The sequence below is a fragment of the Vanessa atalanta genome, chromosome 4 (genome assembly GCF_905147765.1).
Source record: "Vanessa atalanta chromosome 4, ilVanAtal1.2, whole genome shotgun sequence".
Lineage (NCBI taxonomy): Eukaryota > Metazoa > Arthropoda > Insecta > Lepidoptera > Nymphalidae > Vanessa > Vanessa atalanta.
In genome coordinates this window covers 8315918-8335613 of record NC_061874.1, presented here as the reverse complement: position 1 = coordinate 8335613, position 19696 = coordinate 8315918, and the positions used below count along the sequence as shown (strand labels likewise).

The window sequence follows — 19696 nt, the reverse complement described above, 5'->3', positions numbered from 1 at the left end:
CCCCCCCATGGGACCACCTTGCCGTGGTGGGGGGGCTTAAGGGAAGGGACGAATGGTCATCAAGAACTAAACCATATATACCCTGTTAATAAACGAAACAGGAGATACATAAATTTAATAACCGCTAATACCTTGGCTATGCCCTTCACAACTAACGGTCCCAAACCCAAAACCCAAATGGAGATGAGTAAAAAAGAATACAATTTACGGCCGCTTCCCGGGGTTCGCCGGGGCGCATCTGGAGCCGATGCTGGATGCTACAGCATGCGAACCATCGGTGGTGAGGAGCTGAGCAGGCGGGCACTCATCAACAAAAATGTTACAGCCGGTCGCTGTGAGTTGAACAGGCGGACTCACAACGTAGAAGCTACAGCCGATCCCTTGGGCAACGAAACAAATACCCCTTCGACTCGCCCCCAGCATATGACCCAAGCAGAACACGAAAAGGATTCCGATATGCTTAACGATATAATTTCAGCTTCACCTTCACCCTTCAACTCATATGAATCACCTAGTTCATCTCAACTTTCATACCAGGTTTCATCAAGATCAAACACAATTTCACCTATGTCTGTGGATGTTGTGCAGGAGGCACATGCTATTGAACCTGCACCCGCCACAGGTACAAATCGTGCGCGTAAAAGATGGTCAGACGAAATGAATAAATTCATCTGGCGCACGTACCTCATTGCTACAAAATTGAACACCAGTAAAATATACCTTGCTCATCTACACCACGAATTTTCACTAAAATTTCCTCAGATGCAGGCATCTAGACAGAGACTAGGTGACCAATGCCGAGCTATAGTCAGAAATAAATTACTTTCTCAAGAAATATTAGAACAAATAAAAGAAGAAGTAACAGAGAGCCTACAACAAACCAACAACCAAGATAGAACACAAAATATTCAAACTAATTTAAGCATGCAAATACACAATAGCCACCAACAAGGTATAAAGCAGAGAAGAAGATGGACCACTGAGTATAATGAAACCATTATTAGAAACTACTACACAATTACAGAATTAGAAGCAAATAGATCAGCTTACCGTCAACCCCTTCATCAAGCGGTAATCGCAGAACACCCGGAATTATCAGAAGTAAGTGAACAGCGAATATCAGATCAGCTTAGAGTTATTTTAAATAACAAAATGATTAGTGATCAAAAACTTAAAGAAATCCGTGAAGAAATATCAAACGATCTTCGCTTGCGTCGTAACCATCTTGAAAATACTTCACAACACTTGACTATACCACAAAATACGGCATCCGCAGAAAACAACAACCACCCACATATATCACCACAAACACAACCAATACTAGACATTTCTACAATAGCTGAACAGGACCAAACCCCTAATTATCTAGATGTGGAAAAAATTAAAAAACAATACAACATTACATTAGAAAAATTTCAAAACACCAACCCAATTAGCCGTCCCTACATACCAAAACAAAACAGCTCAAGAAAACTAGCCCAAATTATTAATGTCATTAACACCAAAGTACTGTCTCAACATATTTCAGTCGAACAAGATTTTGTGACCACTCATACACTTATTTACTGTGCTGCCTACACAGCGGCTACCTGCAATGGAACTAACATTAAGGACATAACTAGCCAACCTTGCCAACTCCAGAAAAGAATACCCGCATGGCAGAAAAGGTTACAGAAAAAGATACAGAATCTCAGAAGAGACATCGGAAGACTCACAGAACATATTAACGGCAATAGGACAAATAGGCTTACCTTACTAGTAGAAACGATAAAAAATAAATACAAAATACACTCTCAACATGAAGAACCTAACTCTAGTAACGAACATTTTCTTGACACCCTCAAACAAAAACTAAATGCCGCATCTAGTAGGCTGAAAAGATATTTAAATTGCACTCTTAGAAAATCACAAAACACACAATTCTGTAATAATGAGAAAAAGTTTTATAGAATCTTATCTGCCACACAACGCAACACTAATACAAATACACAAGACATAACACCACCACCAGCCAATGCAATACATACTTTCTGGTCTAACATATGGAGTGATCCAGTATGTCACAATACAGACGCTGCGTGGCTAGATACAGACCACGAAGTAATTAATTCTATCGAACCTATGAATTTTGAACATATATCTGTAGAAGTTTTCATGCGAGTACTCAATAAGGCGAACAACTGGAAATCACCTGGTAGTGACCATATACACAACTATTGGTATAAAAAGTTCACATCAACCCATTCATTACTACACAAACACATGAACAATTTCATTCAAACACCAAACATAATGCCGCACTTTGTTACACAGGGCCTTACCTTCATGATACCAAAAGACACTGACCATCAAAATCCAGCTAAATATCGTCCAATTACTTGCCTGCAAACCATTTACAAAATACTTACAGGATGTATCACTGAACTCCTACACGAACATATTGCCGTTAACAATATTCTTGCTGAAGAACAAAAAGGATGCCGAAAAGGTAGACAAGGTTGCAAAGAACAGCTCGTAATAGACTCAGTAACAATGAAACATGCTATTTCTACGAAAAAAAATATTAATACCATGTATATAGACTACAGGAAAGCTTTTGACTCCATACCACATAGCTGGCTTCTTTATGTATTACATCACTATAAAGTTCACCCACAACTTATTTATTTCCTTGAAAACTCTATGCAAAACTGGAAAACAACTCTTAAAATCACGGGACATGCTAATACTGAAACACCTGACATCTTAATACGACGAGGAATCTTTCAAGGCGACGCCCTTAGCCCACTGTGGTTTTGCCTAGCGCTAAATCCTCTCTCAAATATGCTCCAAAAATCCAATCTCGGCTACATTATTACCACTCCACACAAAGACACCACTCTCACACACCTCATGTACATGGATGATATTAAGTTATACAGTAACACAATACAATCACTACATCACCTTGCAGATATCACCCAAACTTTCTCAAAGGACATACACATGGAATTTGGAATAGATAAGTGTAAAACATTTTCGGTCAAAAATGGAATAATCGTCCCAAATAGCTACATGTTAGAATCAGAAAATATTATTGAACCTTTAGAAGAAGAAACTACTTATAAATACTTAGGCTTTCAACAAGCTCGGAAGATTAACCAAAAAGAAACAAAAAATAGCCTTAAAACTAAATTCAAACACCGCCTAAATATCCTTTTCCGATCTCAACTCAACTCCCACAATTTATTTAAAGCAATCAATAGTTACGCAATCCCAGTACTTACATATTCTTTCGGCATAATTAACTGGTCCCAATGTGAGCTCCACAACCTTCAACGTATCATTAATACTACTCTAACTGCCCACCGAAAACACCATCCTTGATCTTGTGTCCAAAGAATGACTCTACCCAGAGGTGAAGGCGGACGAGGCTTAATAGATATAGTCAATCTGCATAACAAGCAAATTACATCCCTGAGACACTACTTCCATCAACGCTCAGAATACTCTCCACTTCATGAAACAGTAACGCTCGCAGACAAACGCTTCACCCCACTAAACCTTAAAGACCGACACCCGCAAAAAAACGAACGGATTACTGACATGAACGAAAAAACTGCTTTATGGAGACAGAAATCCCTTCATGGAAGACACCACCACGATTTACAGCAATCATATGTTGACAAAGCAGCGTCAAACGCTTGGCTGAGGCGTGGTGAACTGTTCCCAGAAACGGAAGCTTTTATGTTAGCGATCCAGGATTAAGTCATTGACACCCGGAACTACCAGAAGCACATAATACGCACCTCTAATCTTCAATCAGATGCATGCCGACACTGTCATTCTAGTCCTGAAACCATTCAACATATAACTTCTGCTTGCCGAGCCCTTGCGCAAACTGATTATAAACATCGACACGACCAAGTGAGCGCTATTATACACCAACATCTAGCACACAAGTATAATTTTATAGATAAGAAGATCCCATACTATAAATACAAACCCGACACCATACTAGAAAATAACAGATACAGGATATACTGGGATAGAACCATAATCACAGATAAAACAATACATTTCAATAGACCCGATATCACACTACATGACAAAATTAATAAAACTGTTTATCTTATTGACATAGCTATCCCTAACACTCACAACATACAGTTGACAATTTCGGAAAAGCTTAGTAAATATCAAGACTTAGCAATAGAACTGAAACGTCAGTGGCGTGCAGACACCATTCATATTGTTCCCATAGTCATCTCATCAACTGGGATCGTACCTAAAAGCCTACAACGCAGTCTCGATATATTACACATATCTCATCACACTAATCATTTACTCCAAAAGGCAGTAATCCTCAACACTTGCCGCCTCACCCGCAAGTTCCTTACGACCTCATCCATCTCAGCTGCCATTACCTAGCTCCTACTAGCGCTTGGCTACGGCCCGTGTGTGTAGGATTTAGTTACCTCATAAGAGAGAAAAATTAAAATAACAATATAATAATAATAATAATAATAGGTGATACAGCATTCATTTTACAGTCGAATGTAGACATTTTTGAAAACATGCATTTTTAACAAATAATTTGTCGAGAAGCAGATGATTTGTTCAATAGATTATTTTATAAAGAGATTATTATTTTGTACAGTTTTGTTTAAGTAACTGATAAATATTAGGCACACAATCCCTTTAAAAAGTCTCGAGAAAACGGCTAACGGGCCCCGGTGCATTGGAAAAGAATCGGACACTCACCTTTCCACACCCCCAACTTGTATTGCCCTTCAAAATTATAGATTGTTAAAAAACTTCTATCTTCTTCTTTAATCCGGAGCTGGCGAGCTGGCTGTCTCGCTCTTTTCAAAGCTTAGGTTAGAGGGCCCCTGAGCTCAGGGGCCTTGGTGCACTGCACTACATGGCCCTACGATAGCTACGCTATCGTATAGTTCTACACCACTTCGTTATAGCGGCTAGATATAAAGCCGCAGCTGGGATCCTGGGGTCCAGGGTACAAAATACAAATCGGACCGATACAAAATTATTATTTTTTAATTGAATTTTAAGAAAATGAGAAATTTAGCAGTAGTAAGTAAGTAGCAGCCTTGACTCTGGAAGTGTGTAATATCATGCCTAGAAAAGCACATAAAGCCGTTTTTATAACGCCTCAAGTCTTTCCGGTAGTGTCGGATATGCCTCCCGCAGCCATCTGATTATGAGGGTGAGGGTATAGTTGAGTTAACTCACAACTGTTTACTTCATTTGGCCTATACATAAGATTGGCAGCCCTGGTCGAATTGGTCACGTCACCTGATCATCTACCCCTAAACAGCAATACTTTCTGTATGAATTCAGTTCTAGCAGACAATTTTTCAAAAGTTCTTAGCAAAGCCACTTTTCTATAAATTAAAAATATCTTAATTATAATTTTATTTTGTCTATATACAATTTAAATTTAAAATTGCAGATTGTTTGTCTGGATACAATACCCCTATGGACATGGTACCCTCCATCTATTCTTCAGCTGTTTTACAACTTACAACAAAATACACTCATTCAATTTGAATGTTGAGTGGACCTATGGTATTACTAGAACTATGATCACAAAACCCCAAAATTACTTGTAATTGCATTTTAAAAATAGTTTGAACGCTTGTATGACAAATGGAATGGGATTCTTGAAGTTTATGATGCATCAATGATTAACCTCACCTTAAGTATCCCATTTGCTCTTGGTCATTGACAATAACTTACAATAATATTTTACAATTTAAAATGGCATTGTTATAAACACATAACTAGATGTTAATAAAATTGGTTACTTTAAAAATTGATACATAAAATCTATCTTATTGCTGTAATTTAACTTTTAAATAACATTTCCTTTTGTTTTTCTTTTTATAAATGAAAGTTAGAAATAAAAAAAATAATTGATAATAATAATAATTTTATTAAATTAAATATACTACAGTCATCTTATTTGATTTATTGATCATTTTCAAAATCAGCAGGATTTTTACGGCCAAGTCTAGCGTGTTCCCTTTCTACTCCTTCATATACTAGGTATGCAATTATGAAGGCTGCAACAAAAAACATAATTGTTAAAAATTATGTTAATTTAACTTTGTATAATCTAAATAAAATAAATGTTATGCAAAAGGTAAAATAGTATTCCAACAAAAACATGTTTTTAATAAAGTTAGAGGGTATCAATTTAAGGAAACACAACATGTGTTCAAAATTTAGTTAATGACCCGCAATGATGTAAAATATTTGTAGGATAAATGAATTATTAGATACTTTTTGTCGATACAGATTAAAAGGTCATCTAATAACTAAAAACTTACGTGGGGCGACTCTGAATACGCTTTCACGGAATCTACGGAAAATATTTGGTATGCCATTAGAAATAGCTCCTGCGTAAGCACGTTGCTCATGATGCGATAATTTATAGGTAATTAAGCCTCTAATCTTTGCTAGTTCCCCAAAGTGCTTTCCCATTTTGATTCCAAATTTAAATTCACTTATGTAATCTACAGTTTTCAGATTTTTGTTTCGATCGACAAATGACAGTCTTGACAGTCTTAAACTGAGTGAGTGAGCGCGAGTGCCTTGAGTGAGGTGATTCAGGACTAGTGTTGTGTAGTTCGCGAACGAACTAGTTCGAAAGAGCGCTCCCACAGATGAACTACACGAACTAGATCCCCGATTTTTCGTTCCATAGTTCGTTAGTTCGTTACTGAACGAGGAAAGGTAGCGTCAATAAACTAATGTCGTCTCGCTCGCTCGCGCGGCGATTTCCATGGCAATTTTTGTATGCACTTGTAGGGGTACTATATATTCTCTTCATTGACCTGCTTGTCAAGAAAGAGAATATGTATAAGTTATCGTTGATTATTTTAAAATTTATTTTATATAGTTATAATTTTTGAAACTTAATAAAAATATAAAAGCAAAAATACTAAAAGAGTATTTTAATTATTACCTAAATAATTAACCTATTTGTTTGCAATAAATAAAATCTATTTTATGAATATTCATTTCATTTATCTTTTATTTAAAGTCCAAATATTTTTATTATTCTTGTCGCAATAAGTGCAGTATAAAAACGAGCGAACGATCTGCCCTATTTTTGAATCAATAAAAGTCAAATCGCTGTTTTAGTTCATCTGTTCGCCAGCTCGCAGATGCTCGGTAGTTGGTAAGCAGCTCCCAGAGCTGAAGAACTAAAAGAGCGAACTAGTTCGTTTAGGTTCGGCGAACTAAACCGAGCGATCTCGGTTGCTAACTATTATTCCCAACTCTATTCAGGACTCGACTTGTCAGTGTAGTCTGTAGTCTATAGGCACTTATTGATCTGACAAGTAATTACTGAATGCTACCAGATAAAAAAAAATTAAAGACGTCTCTGTATTTGGTGCTAATAACAAACCAGAAAGCTCTATAAGTAATACTTTTTGTAGTCCAGTGAATTCGGAAAAAATAGGGGAAAGCTGGTGTTTTGGATGAACCTTCTTTTTGTGGTTTTAAACAAAATCCCAGAAATCCCCATTTGCTCCACGAGCCATTATGTTTTGACAAGCGACTCGAATGCGATGGTTGCTTGCATACCCATTTGCTCTTAATCGAAATTAATTATTGTATACCTTTGATATTTTTGTGGTATACGATTATTGAATCAATTAATACAGTTGTTAGACGATATTAAATACGTTGTATTTTGTGAATATCTCCATTTCACGCTCACATAGTCTTCCAAATGGCGGACCAATCCTCGAACTCAACTGTTCGGCATCCTGCTCCTCCGACATATATATAATAGGCAAAAACTGTAATTTTAAGATGATCTGGCACTTCGATTAATAACTTTTCTGTAGTTTTAATGCTATTATTTGCACATTACACTATAACGATAATGATTGTAATTCACCGCTGTGCTCCAACCGAAGGAGGTGGACTCTTTCGGTTTACATGGTCTCTCTTGCCCAAAGATTTCAGGCAGGCTTTTCCGCCACGGTTCTCTTAATGACACAATAAAAAGGGCTCCATGCCACCATCGACGTTTCTGCTCTTACTGAGCCTCGTGGAATTAGTCGTGATGATGGTAAGAGACCTGATGGATTAACATAGCGTTCCCTGGGAACGCATGAACGCATGAACTGGGATCCCATTTGCTGTCGAAGCACTTGGCCCTTGGAGTAATGGTGCAAAAACTTCATCAAAAGTATAACACCTCGCCTTATTGCCTTCACAAAAACACCAAATCTTTATAGTCGTTAACGTTGAATGAGTGAAAGTCGTACATAAACAACTGTTGTTTTTATCAGTGTGACGTCACCAATATGACTGACAGCGTTTACGCGGTACTAAAAAAAGGTTTTAAATTTAATTTAAATTTATGGCAACAAACATGTTTATTTTGCCGAAATATATTTTTTCAAATATTCAACATTATTGAGAGCTATCGATAGTACTATCGATACCCTGATTAGTTTCCGAGGTCAACTATCGATAGTTCGCAACACTGAGTACAATAAATGCTAAATTTCGACACCATGGGCGCTAGTGTCAATAATCAAGGTCACGTTGATTCTCTATAAACGAAATACGCAGTACGCACTATTCGACATGCGTCATGCGTATGCACGCATTGACTTGAAATGACAATTGACAATTTGACATATTATTATGGTTCAATCATTCAAATTTCATTTGATAAATTTTATTGCTTTACAGATTAGTGGTTCGTTGACGTCTTCAATATGTAAATTATGCCGTAGTTGGTTCGTTCTTTAACTCGAGTTACTTAACACGGTGCATACATATGAAATGTTTAAGAGGTGAAAGAAATTTCGCGTTTAAAATATAGTGCCGTAAAGATTTTAAGAAACAGAACATGTCTCATATTTGCAATCCAGTTGGTCATAAATTTATCCCGGTTGAAATTCAAGAGAATGATATTTTTACTGGAATATTGAAAATTCTTTCTATTTTAAGACCAGAATGGACTCCGGAAAACATTAAATTCAAGGTTGAAAACAATTTTTCAATTAACGTTAATTATTTTAGTTTTCATGAATGATTTTACGTATTAACGAAGAATATTTTGTGATTATAGGTTTTTACTGACGGGATTACGAATAAGCTTGTCGCTTGCCAGTTTAATGCTGAACAAGTCGGCGAAAACAATATAGTGCTTGTAAGAATTTATGGAAACAAAACAGATTTGCTAATAGATAGAAATGCTGAAGTCCGGTAAGTATAATATGAAGTGCATTATCTTATAAAATTAAAAAATTAGACATAAGATTTAAGAAAATGATGATGATAATTTTTATTTTTGATTGTTTATGATGATATAAATTATTATTTAAAATTACATGTTGCTTGTACATTGAGTATAATGTATTTTTCAGAAATATTACAGTTCTTAATAAAAGTGGGTTGGCTCCGCAAATTTATGGTGTTTTCAAAAATGGTTTAGCATATGAATACTATCCTGGAGTTACTTTAAGCCCAAATACAGTGATTGATTCAAAAATATCAGGTCTTGTTGCAAAGCAAATGGCAAAAATGCACAAAATTGAACTTGGAAAGGAAGTGAGTATTAGAATAGAAAATAGTGTAAGATCTAGACTTTACCTTTAAAATTTGTATGTCAAAGTGAAACTTCTAACAGATCCTTGTTTTCTACCAGTTCAAAATGTTAATTTTATCAAACATAATAAAAACTACTTATTCATCCATTCATTCATATAAAATGTAACAAATACTAACTCCCCTGTTTTATTCACAGGTTAAAAAAGCACACCTTTTTTCATGTTTAATATAATAATTATCACTTGATATGTTGAATAACCATAACATTATCTCAGAAAAAATATCCAATAATTAATTTATAATTATGCATTAGTTATATTATAATGAATGCAATGTCAGTTAGTTAATTCTTGTAAGTACTTAAAACTGTGGCACTAATAAATGAGGAATTTACTCAAAGATGAGTATAAAATTGACCCGATATTAAACTATGTTAAAAAAAATCATTAATAAAAATTTAAGCATTATATGATAGAGCAATAATGTATAGTGTTAGTTAAATTTAATGACAAAGGTCTAAATAAAAAAAAACATTATGTTTTGCTTTAAAAAACTTATAATTGCATATACTTTGTTCACTCTATATGAAATAATCAATATTAAACCAAAATATGAAGCTTATATTTTATGTTATCTAAAGGCTATTAGTTTATCTGAAAATTAACATTTTAACTTCTTGGTTAGATATTACATTTTATAAATCTTATCACATCACTAGTTTTGTTTTTTTTCCGTATTATCATTTAAGTATAGACTAGCAACTAGATTAAAGGCTTAGAATTGTTAAATCTAATTTACTAATCTTTTTATAACTGATATAGTGACCCTACAAAAAATTGTGCATGTAAAGTTGTATAAGATATCTCAAATATTTTATCTGTGTAAAGTTTTACACAATATGATATATGGACTACTTGCAGCTTACTTTCAGGCTTGTCTTGTAGTACATTATCGGCTATATTTTTTAATTACAAGTACTTTTGATTTTTCAAGCATTATCATTTTGGATCATCGCATATCTCCCAATAAAATAATAAACATATATATTAATTTTATAAACTACTTAATTTTTCATCACACTTGATTTAGATTTTTTTTTAATTCCATATATTTTTCAGACCTAGTTTTTTAAAATAGAATGAAAGGATTTATAGGATTATTTTCAATAAAAAAAAAATATTTAGATATTATAAATATGATTATTAGAGATGAGACGGATATCCGTTAACTATCCGGTATCCGGCCTATCCGGCCACCATAATACTATCCGGCCGAATACCAGATAGCTACTATTCGAATACCGGATAGACATCCGGCCGAATAAAAAAAAACTGGATAAAAGAAACATATTTTTGAGTAATTCTTTAGTTAGTCTTAGTATCACTTAACTTAAATATAACTAGTTTTAGTTGTAAAATTTTAATCACACAATGGTAAATTAATGTAATACAAAGAAAATGAATGAATTAGTACTGATACTGCACCAAGGGCAAATTATGGTGAATAAATACTAATTTTTCTTCAGAAAAAAAGTCTTTCGCTATACACCCTGCTGCAAGGTGCAGAAAGGTAGATTTTGGCAAACTTTGTTAAATTTAGGTATTGTTTGGCATTAGCTGCCCACAAAGAATAAGGGTCGCAATTGAAATCGGCTAAGTTTCGCCGGATATCCGGCGGCCGGATACCCGGCTATCCGGCCACATGGTCGGCCGAATATCCGGTATCCGGCCAAACTGTTATCCGTTTCATCTCTAATTATTATATAGATTTCTTTTAAATTGCATTGAACATAGCCCCAAAACTGAATTAAATATTAACAAAGCGAAAACTAAAGTTTTTGATAATTCATATTTTTAAGTGTATAGGATACTAAAATTTACTGTGATGCAAAAAAATCCTGGAGGTCTCGGTCATTATTATTATAAAAGATGGCATGGCTCTAACTATGGAGCTAAATCTACCTACTGGATATGATAAATTGACTGATTAAAGATACTATTAAATTTTATAGTTTAACTATAATTTAAAAATCAGGAGAAAATCATAAACATATATTTTTTAACAATTACAGATAAAAAAAGAACCTATGGTATGGGATAAAACAGAACAATTCTTAAGTTTAATTCCAGAGAAGTTTACAGATGCCAATAAACACGAAAGGTAATCATTATATTATTTCACAGATAATGCATTAATATATTGAGCATTTAAATATTTATTTTATAGTTTTATTATGGATTATAAAATTATACATATTTGTTAACTGCTATGTTATTAAAATTACATTAAAATAGAGAACCAATTACTCTTGTTTTGTAAAAACATCAACCTTAAATATTAAACTCAAATTTTACTAATATAACATATTTTATACAATTTTATATGTTTAACTTCACAACATAAAAAAAACTCATTAAAAATTTAAATTAATATAATGAATAATGTTTTATAACATTATTATATTAATTTTATATATATGTGCCTAGTTTTAGATGAAACATCTAAAGATATACTAGAAAAATGCAATAAAATAGGAATCACTTGATTCGCAAAAAGTTGGCAAGTGAGTAAATTTATAGCAAGCCAAAATGAGTTTGAGTTTTTTTACTTTAATCATTTTACTGTAAATAGCCATGATAATTTGTTTGAATGATGAAGATTGTTGGGATTAAGTTAACTTTAAATTTACTCTTACTATTTTTTCATATAGCATGATCATTTGTGTTTTTAGCATTATGCCATTCTAGTAGTGTTTTGTTAACTATAAATAATTTTACCAACTGTTGTAGATTTGCAAGTAGCTTTGGATCACTAACAAGATTGAGGATAGAATATGAGCGGTTAAAGTCGCTCTTAATAAAAACTGAGAGCCCAATAGTGTTTGCTCACAATGATTTGCTTCTAGGAAACGTGATCTACAATGAATCTAAAGGGAAGATTTCATTTATAGATTATGAATATGCTTCATATAATTATCAAGCATTTGATATAGCAAATCATTTCAACGAATTTGTTGGTAAGAATTTTTTGTGATTATTTTTTTTAATATAACAACTGACCAAAACAGGGAAGTAAGCACCTCATAAGTGTGGTCCCCATCAATATGTCCCTAACTATGGAATTTTTAATGTTCATTGTGGCTGTTAATTGCCCTACGAAATCACCCGTCACTTGCTGTTTAGTTATAAATATTCGCGTAGAGTTCCCTACAGCATACATTTTCAATTTAAAAAGACCTCTCTGTTCTTATAAATGAATGAACCCACTTAGTACAATAGAGAGATCAAGACGATTTTGTTTCAGATGAGACAAACCGATTTTTTCAGGTATATCTATTGATGATATCGATTATAATCGGCACCCCAGCAAAGATTTTCAGATGAACTGGATCGAAAAATATCTTGTAGAATATTTGGAAAACGAATCGCCGCCTTATTCAGATATTGAAAAACTGTATAAGGAAGTGCAACAACTTTCGATAGCTTCCCATTTCATGTGGGGTGTGTGGTCTCTGGTGCAGTGCGAATTATCGGATATTAATTTTGATTTTTGCAGGTTAGTAATATTTTTCATTTGAATTGGTATATTTATAAATTGCAAGCTTATTTTAAAAGTATTGCATATGATATTTAATTAGGCTCATATAATCACTTCAGAAGTGACAGGATTTAATTTAATTTATAAAATTTTTCGTCCATGTCCAATTGCCGCTTCTCAGTTTGTCATTTTTAAGCTTGCACGCATGTATTTGCATATGCGTTTAACAACTACCAAGCCAATCGATATAAAGCATCGCCATGCTATTGAATTATTTATTCCATATACGTTTTCTATAGGTTTTATTTAAATTTTGTAGAAAATAATATATCGGATAAACAAATAGTTTAAACTTTGAGTAAAATATTGAAATAGATTGTCACTCATAGTAACCATAAATTTTACGATGCTTACGATTTACGATAGTAGGTAATCAAGGACTTAATATTTATAATAGACTATTTGACAATGCAAAAAATAAAGTGTCAATTTTTGTAACCGTTATACATTATGAGTTTAAAAATGGTTATTTAATAACAAAAGTTGAAATTAATAATTAATTTATTCAAAAATCCCTAAATAAAAATGCATTTTTTTAAACGTTTGTCACTTGACACAAAACGCCCCTGATTAGTCAAGCTTATGATGATGTCACTTGCTTGTTAACCTCGTTTGCTTACTGTCTGTGGATTATATGTGCCACAGATTACAATACAGGCAAGTGACGTCACCGACCCCATTGCAGCGCCATATCGTCAAAGTAGCGTTGTCGCGCGCTATTTAAATATTTAAATTTAAATTTGATATTTTTCAGCAAATATGTACTAGAATTAAAAAAAAAAAACAACTTTAATTGGGTTCCTTAACCTCTACTAAATAATATAAAATGGATTTTAAAAACCAGTATTTGACTGGTATATGGTATGGCCTATAGCATATGTATTTATTCGGTTAACGATGTAGTTTAGTAAAAATAACATTAAGATTGAATCTTAATATTGTGCATTTAGCCTGGTTTTTATTCCCTTTTAACACGCTTATATTAGCTTCACTTGTAACTATATATGTAAGAAAATCTTGGAATGTTAATTTGACCCACTTCCTCAGCGGAGGCCTTACCAATTGCGAGGCTCCGGGCGGTAGGTCTTTGCGAGGCCCTCTGTCCTGAGTGAAAAGTATGTATGTGATTCAAAAGTAGGTCAGGTTGTTTGGTTTAGGTATTAGTTATGTTTGACGAGAGATGATAAAGATATACACATAAATAAAATTCGTGTACTTTTAAAATATTTTACATTTAAATAATTACAAAGTTAACAAATAAAGAAATTATATTTTTTTAAATGGATATAGTTGGCGTCTTCCTTAGATTAAAATCTTTTATTAAAGCACTAGCTGTGACCCGCGGCTTCGCTCGCGTATAATAAATAAATAAATAATAAATATTGAACAACATCACATACATTACTCTGATCTCAATGTAAATGTGTAGCTAAAGCACTTGTGTTATGGAAAATCAGTAGTAACGACGGTACCACATACACCCAGACCCAAGATAACATAGAAAACTAATGATTTTTTTCTACATCGACTCGGCCAGGAATCGAACCCGGGACCTCGGAGTGGCGTACCCATGAAAATCGGTGTACACATTACTCGACCACGGAGGTCGCCATCGTAGAATATGAATATATTTACAAATGAACTTAAAATATTACGTTAATGTAAGACGTTTATGTATACCACATTGGTGTGTATTTCAGCCCTTAGAGTAGAATATCCAGAAACGATTCAATTCGAATCAAGTCATTTTTAATCGGTAGCCCAAAAATAAAATTTCGAGATTCTAACTTCAAAATGACGGACTTCCAGACTATCCTATATACGAAATGTCACCCCTATTTCCTTAGGCGTAAAATATCCAGAAAAAAAGTTTCATGATTTCAATTTAAAAAATGACGGCCTTCCATAAAAACTTTCATCCCTTATTTCCAGACCCACCCTCAGAGGTAGAATATCAAGAAACGCTTAAATACGTATCTACTCAATTTTAATCGGTAGCCGAAAAATAAAACTTCACGCTTCTAACTTTAAAAATGACAGACTTTCAGACTAACCTGTATATGAAATGTCAATCCCTATTTCTCCCCTTAGGCGTAAAATATCAACAAACGCATAAATACGTATTTACTAATTTCTAATCAGTATCCCAATAATAAAGTTTCATGTTTTTAACTTAAAAAATGACTGACACTCATAAAAACTTTCTACCCTTATTTCACCCCCTTAGTGGTAGAATATCAAAAAACACTTAAATACGTATTTACTCATTTTTAATCAGTATCTCAATAATAAAGTTTCATGTTTTTAACGTTAAAAATGACTAACTTCCATAAAAACTTTCAACCCGTATTTCACCCCCTTCGTGGTAGATTATCTAGAAACGCTTAAATAAGTATCTACTCATTTTTGATTTGTATCCCAAAAAATAAAGTTTCACGTTTCTAACTTAAAAAAATACGGATTTCCATACAAACGTTCAACTCCTATTTCACCCCTTTAGGGGTAGAATTTCCAAAATTCCTTCCTTAGTGGGTGTCATGATATGTTAGTTTATAAGTGTACAGCCTAAAATATATAAGTTTTGTGCTTCTAGTTCTAAAAAAACAATACTTTCAATAACTAACAACCTTTCATCCCACTTTTCAACCCTTTACAGCACTTTTTTCCAAATAAAAAGTAGCCTATGCCTAGCGAGACAGACAGACAGAGATACTTCCGCATTTATAATATTAATAATATGGATGGGCCGAGTACTATGCGATTAAAAAACCGATCTTCAAGTGTTTCGGGGCGTGATATATTATGTTCTGAATTAATGAATTAGTTAACTAAATTTATTTTAATTGACTGTTATTTTATAACCTTATTAAATAATTAGGGATCAAAAACAAAAGTTTTATTTAAAAAATCTATTATTTTTTCTTTAATTTTGCTTGGGTTTTTATGCGAGGCCCCTGCAAGAGCGAGGCCATTGCACCATTCGCCACCCCCTAAGGCCGCAGCGGCACTTCCCGGTCTTCCTTTTTTTAACGATACATTCTATAGAAGGCTATCGGCTCGTTAATGTAGTGTTTATCGAAATATCTAACACTAAAAAGTAGAAATGTTTATTTAGGACTTTTTCAATCTTGTTGTCTTGACATATATTTTGTTCACAAACCCAAAAAGTATCGTGAAAGCGGCTAATTCGGCATAAGAGCTCTTAAAATACATAAGCCGGATTTGGCATTTTGAGTGCCATTGCGTTGAGTTTACATAAATATCAAGTACCACAGACTAGTTAATCCTGACAAATAAATTTTATCTATATTTAGGTATTAAAAAAAATTGTGAAATATGTATTGTTTATAAAATTTCGTACTTATAAAAATACTATATATAACTGCTGTGTTTCCTGTATTTTTCACACATCGCTGTTTATTGCACGTTTTTAAACGATATCTCGTGGGAGTCCCCATTCTCGCTTTATACACCACTTAAATTACTCTAAATTACCGACATAATAAATCATAGAAATATACGTTAAATTATTCCGTATAACAATAATATCCACAACTTTTTAAATATTCCATTTCCAATATATCTTATAGATTATTTATTATGTGGATTCTGAACCTTTCTTAGGATTTTAGTTAAGTAACATTTATTTGTATAATTCCAGATATGCCGAAATACGACTTAACAGGTATTACGAACAAAAGGACGCCATCTACAAAGAATTACTGTGATGAAGGCTCAGAAGTTTAATTGATTATTAATATATGAGAATATTATATTATAAGAAAATAACATAATATATTAAGTGACGTAGTAAATAAATCTTTGATTATATATCGTCGAGATAATATTAAGAGATATTAAGAGTCCGTGAAAGCCAGATCTACGTCCAAACTTCATAGTTGCCAGTCGTTTCTATATCGGTATCGTGAACATTGCGCAGTAAAACGTTCATCTATCATATTATGACGTAGGTCTGGCGTTTAATGACTTCTGCTCTGTAAAGTTTCATCTTGAGACAAGTGACGTGTTGCAGCTTTGATAATATGTTTTTATTTTTTTATCGTTGTGCATTGGTGTAGGCTGTATTTATGTACTATACAAATATTATGGTATACAAATGTGTAACATTTTACCTTGAAAATTGAGAAATTTGTATGTGCATGTTGAATTGTAATATATCTTAAACGTTAAGAGAGAGAAAATAAATAAATTGTAAATAGCTCATATTCGATCTTGTAACTATTATATTGAAATATTAATAAAAGGAATATAATGTACAAGATATAATAAAAAGTACTGTGTATATATTCGGGGGTTCTGTATATATGATCAGATTAAAACAGCGATTGAAATCGACGAACCGAAATAGCCCCACTTGTCTTCATGCGAAATTCAGTGGGACAGAACAATATTTTGCTGATTTTTGCTATAATATTAATTATGAGCACATAATCGCAATGAAGTTGTTGATTTGTGACTTGCGCATATTTTTTGTTGACTAAATTTATAAACAAAAATATTTGTTTTATGCAATTTATTAATCTCATTTAGATATTAAGTATCGTTAAAAAAGTTTCTCATTGTTAAAGAAAATTTAAAAATAAATGAAAAAATATATTGATATTTATTTAAAGCTCTTTTGCAGCCACAGAAAAAAAATGTGTTTATTAATATGTAATTATTACAAACTATAACATAGCTCTAATGTATATTACAAAAAATTACAATGTGCCCACCCCAAACCCAACCATTAGTGATGTATTCACATTCATAAACATATAGATTCAAATGAATTTAAATGAACCGTGACTATTATTTATACTATATTTTCCAAGATTTCATTTCAAGATTTGACAGCGAAATTAGATGTATACTCTGTAAGCACCCGCCAGAAGTTCACTTATCATACTGACATTTTAGCAACTGAAACAGTGTCCCTTTGACGTCCTAGATTGAAAGTCTAGTCTTTAGACGTGTATATATTCAAAGATTATTATATCATAATATTATACATACATATTATATAATTATTCATTAAATTTGTTTTAACAAATTAATAAAAATATACTAGGAATAATACAGGTATAAGAACAAGTATTTAGGTTTTAATTTAATGTTTTTTTTTTCAATTACCAAATATGAGATTTACCATATCATAAACATTTTTAAACGTCAAATGCAATACGGGAATCGCAAGGACTGATTGTAACCTCTCCGGAATATCTCCAACTTTTGGCAACTTGAATTTTATGCATATTTTGTTGTTTAAATATAGTGTTTTATATACTTTGTTATTATATTTTTGTTTCAAATAAACAATTACTTTTATGATGCTTCGTTTTATTTGTTTTTCCAGAATTGTAACAATGCTGTCAAATTAGATAGGATCTTGATTTACAATAATGACACAAATCAAATGTCAATATATTTATATATTTTGTTAATTTAAAAAAATTTACATTAATTAATAGTAAAACCTCAATAATGAATACCTAAATAAATAGTTACTATTGAAGCATTACTGAAATAAGACCATTATAACAATAATTATTATTTTAAATCAGGGAAGTACATACCTATACACTTTTTACAATTTACAGTATAGACTAAATAATAAAAAAAAATATTTCTTAATTTGGATTGAACATATAAATCGACAGTTATCTTGTGTGGTTTTTTTTCTGACGTCAATAGTTTTGGAAAACAATTTTAAAAATAAATACTTATGTCAAACAATACAAAGTAACAAATAAAAATCGAATAAAATTACCTTATATATTTAAACAAAAAACAAAGTTCTATTGAAATGGGAAAGGTGTTCGGCAATTTGGCCTTTATTAGAGGAATAATATACTACCAGATATCACCCCATGAACAGAAACCATTTGCTCGTGCCATTAAATATGGAATTCCTAATTTCATTCCGCGCACAAGAGCGACTATATTAACATGGTTACCTCGTAAGTGTTTTTTTTTATTGTTTCGTAGTAAATTTTCGGTATTCTAATGAGTTGGTGGTTCCTACCTACGCTACATATATCTGTCCAGATCTTAGGGATCGTTTATCAGTTGATACTTTGTATTTCAATTATTTTTTATTTAATTCAATTTAACATTTTTAAACGTCAAATGCAATACGGGAATCGCAAGGACTGATTGTAACCTCTCCGGAATATCTCCAACTTTTGGCAACTTGAATTTTATGCATATTTTGTTGTTTAAATATAGTGTTTTATATACTTTGTTATTATATTTTTGTTTCAAATAAACAATTACTTTTATGATGCTTCGTTTTATTTGTTTTTCCAGAATTGTAACAATGCTGTCAAATTAGATAGGATCTTGATTTACAATAATGACACAAATCAAATGTCAATATATTTATATATTTTGTTAATTTAAAAAAATTTACATTAATTAATAGTAAAACCTCAATAATGAATACCTAAATAAATAGTTACTATTGAAGCATTACTGAAATAAGACCATTATAACAATAATTATTATTTTAAAT

The 19696-nt window shown here is 32.4% G+C and overlaps 3 protein-coding genes across 3 annotated transcripts; 2 read left to right on the top strand and 1 right to left on the bottom strand.

The window, feature by feature from the left end:
- The first annotated feature begins 138 nt into the window (after positions 1-138).
- On the top strand, positions 139-3366 carry LOC125077984. The gene is made up of 3 exons (XM_047690118.1): positions 139-787; positions 1025-1867; positions 2072-3366. Exons 1-3 carry the CDS (start codon positions 139-141, stop codon positions 3364-3366), a joined length of 2787 nt encoding a protein of 928 aa, XP_047546074.1.
- A 2554-nt stretch (positions 3367-5920) lies between these two features.
- LOC125077784 (cytochrome b-c1 complex subunit 8) lies at positions 5921-6610 on the bottom strand. The gene is made up of 2 exons (XM_047689840.1): positions 6333-6610; positions 5921-6065 (listed from the first exon to the last, which is right to left on the bottom strand). The coding sequence occupies exons 1-2, from the start codon at positions 6484-6486 to the stop codon at positions 5971-5973; spliced, it is 249 nt and encodes an 82-aa protein (XP_047545796.1). The 5' UTR covers positions 6487-6610; the 3' UTR covers positions 5921-5970.
- A 2018-nt stretch (positions 6611-8628) lies between these two features.
- LOC125077870 (ethanolamine kinase) lies at positions 8629-18510 on the top strand. The gene is made up of 7 exons (XM_047689965.1): positions 8629-9016; positions 9104-9240; positions 9402-9585; positions 11657-11745; positions 12375-12601; positions 12912-13140; positions 16844-18510. The coding sequence occupies exons 1-7, from the start codon at positions 8882-8884 to the stop codon at positions 16908-16910; spliced, it is 1068 nt and encodes a 355-aa protein (XP_047545921.1). The 5' UTR covers positions 8629-8881; the 3' UTR covers positions 16911-18510.
- The last annotated feature ends 1186 nt before the right edge of the window (positions 18511-19696 follow it).

Excerpts from the sequence above, each read along its gene's own strand:
- LOC125077984 (XM_047690118.1), top strand. The coding sequence starts at position 139 with ATGCCCTTCACAACTAACGGTCCCAAACCCAAAACCCAAATGGAGATG. Across the intron at positions 788-1,024 it reads GGCATCTAGACAGAGACTAG|AATTAGAAGCAAATAGATCA; the intron begins GTGACCAATGCC and ends ACACAATTACAG. Across the intron at positions 1,868-2,071 it reads AAAACTAAATGCCGCATCTA|ACGCTGCGTGGCTAGATACA; the intron begins GTAGGCTGAAAA and ends GTCACAATACAG.
- LOC125077784 (XM_047689840.1), bottom strand. The coding sequence starts at position 6,486 with ATGGGAAAGCACTTTGGGGAACTAGCAAAGATTAGAGGCTTAATTACC. Across the intron at positions 6,066-6,332 it reads CGTATTCAGAGTCGCCCCAC|CCTTCATAATTGCATACCTA; the intron begins GTAAGTTTTTAG and ends TTTTTGTTGCAG.
- LOC125077870 (XM_047689965.1), top strand. The coding sequence starts at position 8,882 with ATGTCTCATATTTGCAATCCAGTTGGTCATAAATTTATCCCGGTTGAA. Across the intron at positions 9,586-11,656 it reads AAATTGAACTTGGAAAGGAA|ATAAAAAAAGAACCTATGGT; the intron begins GTGAGTATTAGA and ends TAACAATTACAG. Across the intron at positions 11,746-12,374 it reads GATGCCAATAAACACGAAAG|ATTTGCAAGTAGCTTTGGAT; the intron begins GTAATCATTATA and ends CAACTGTTGTAG.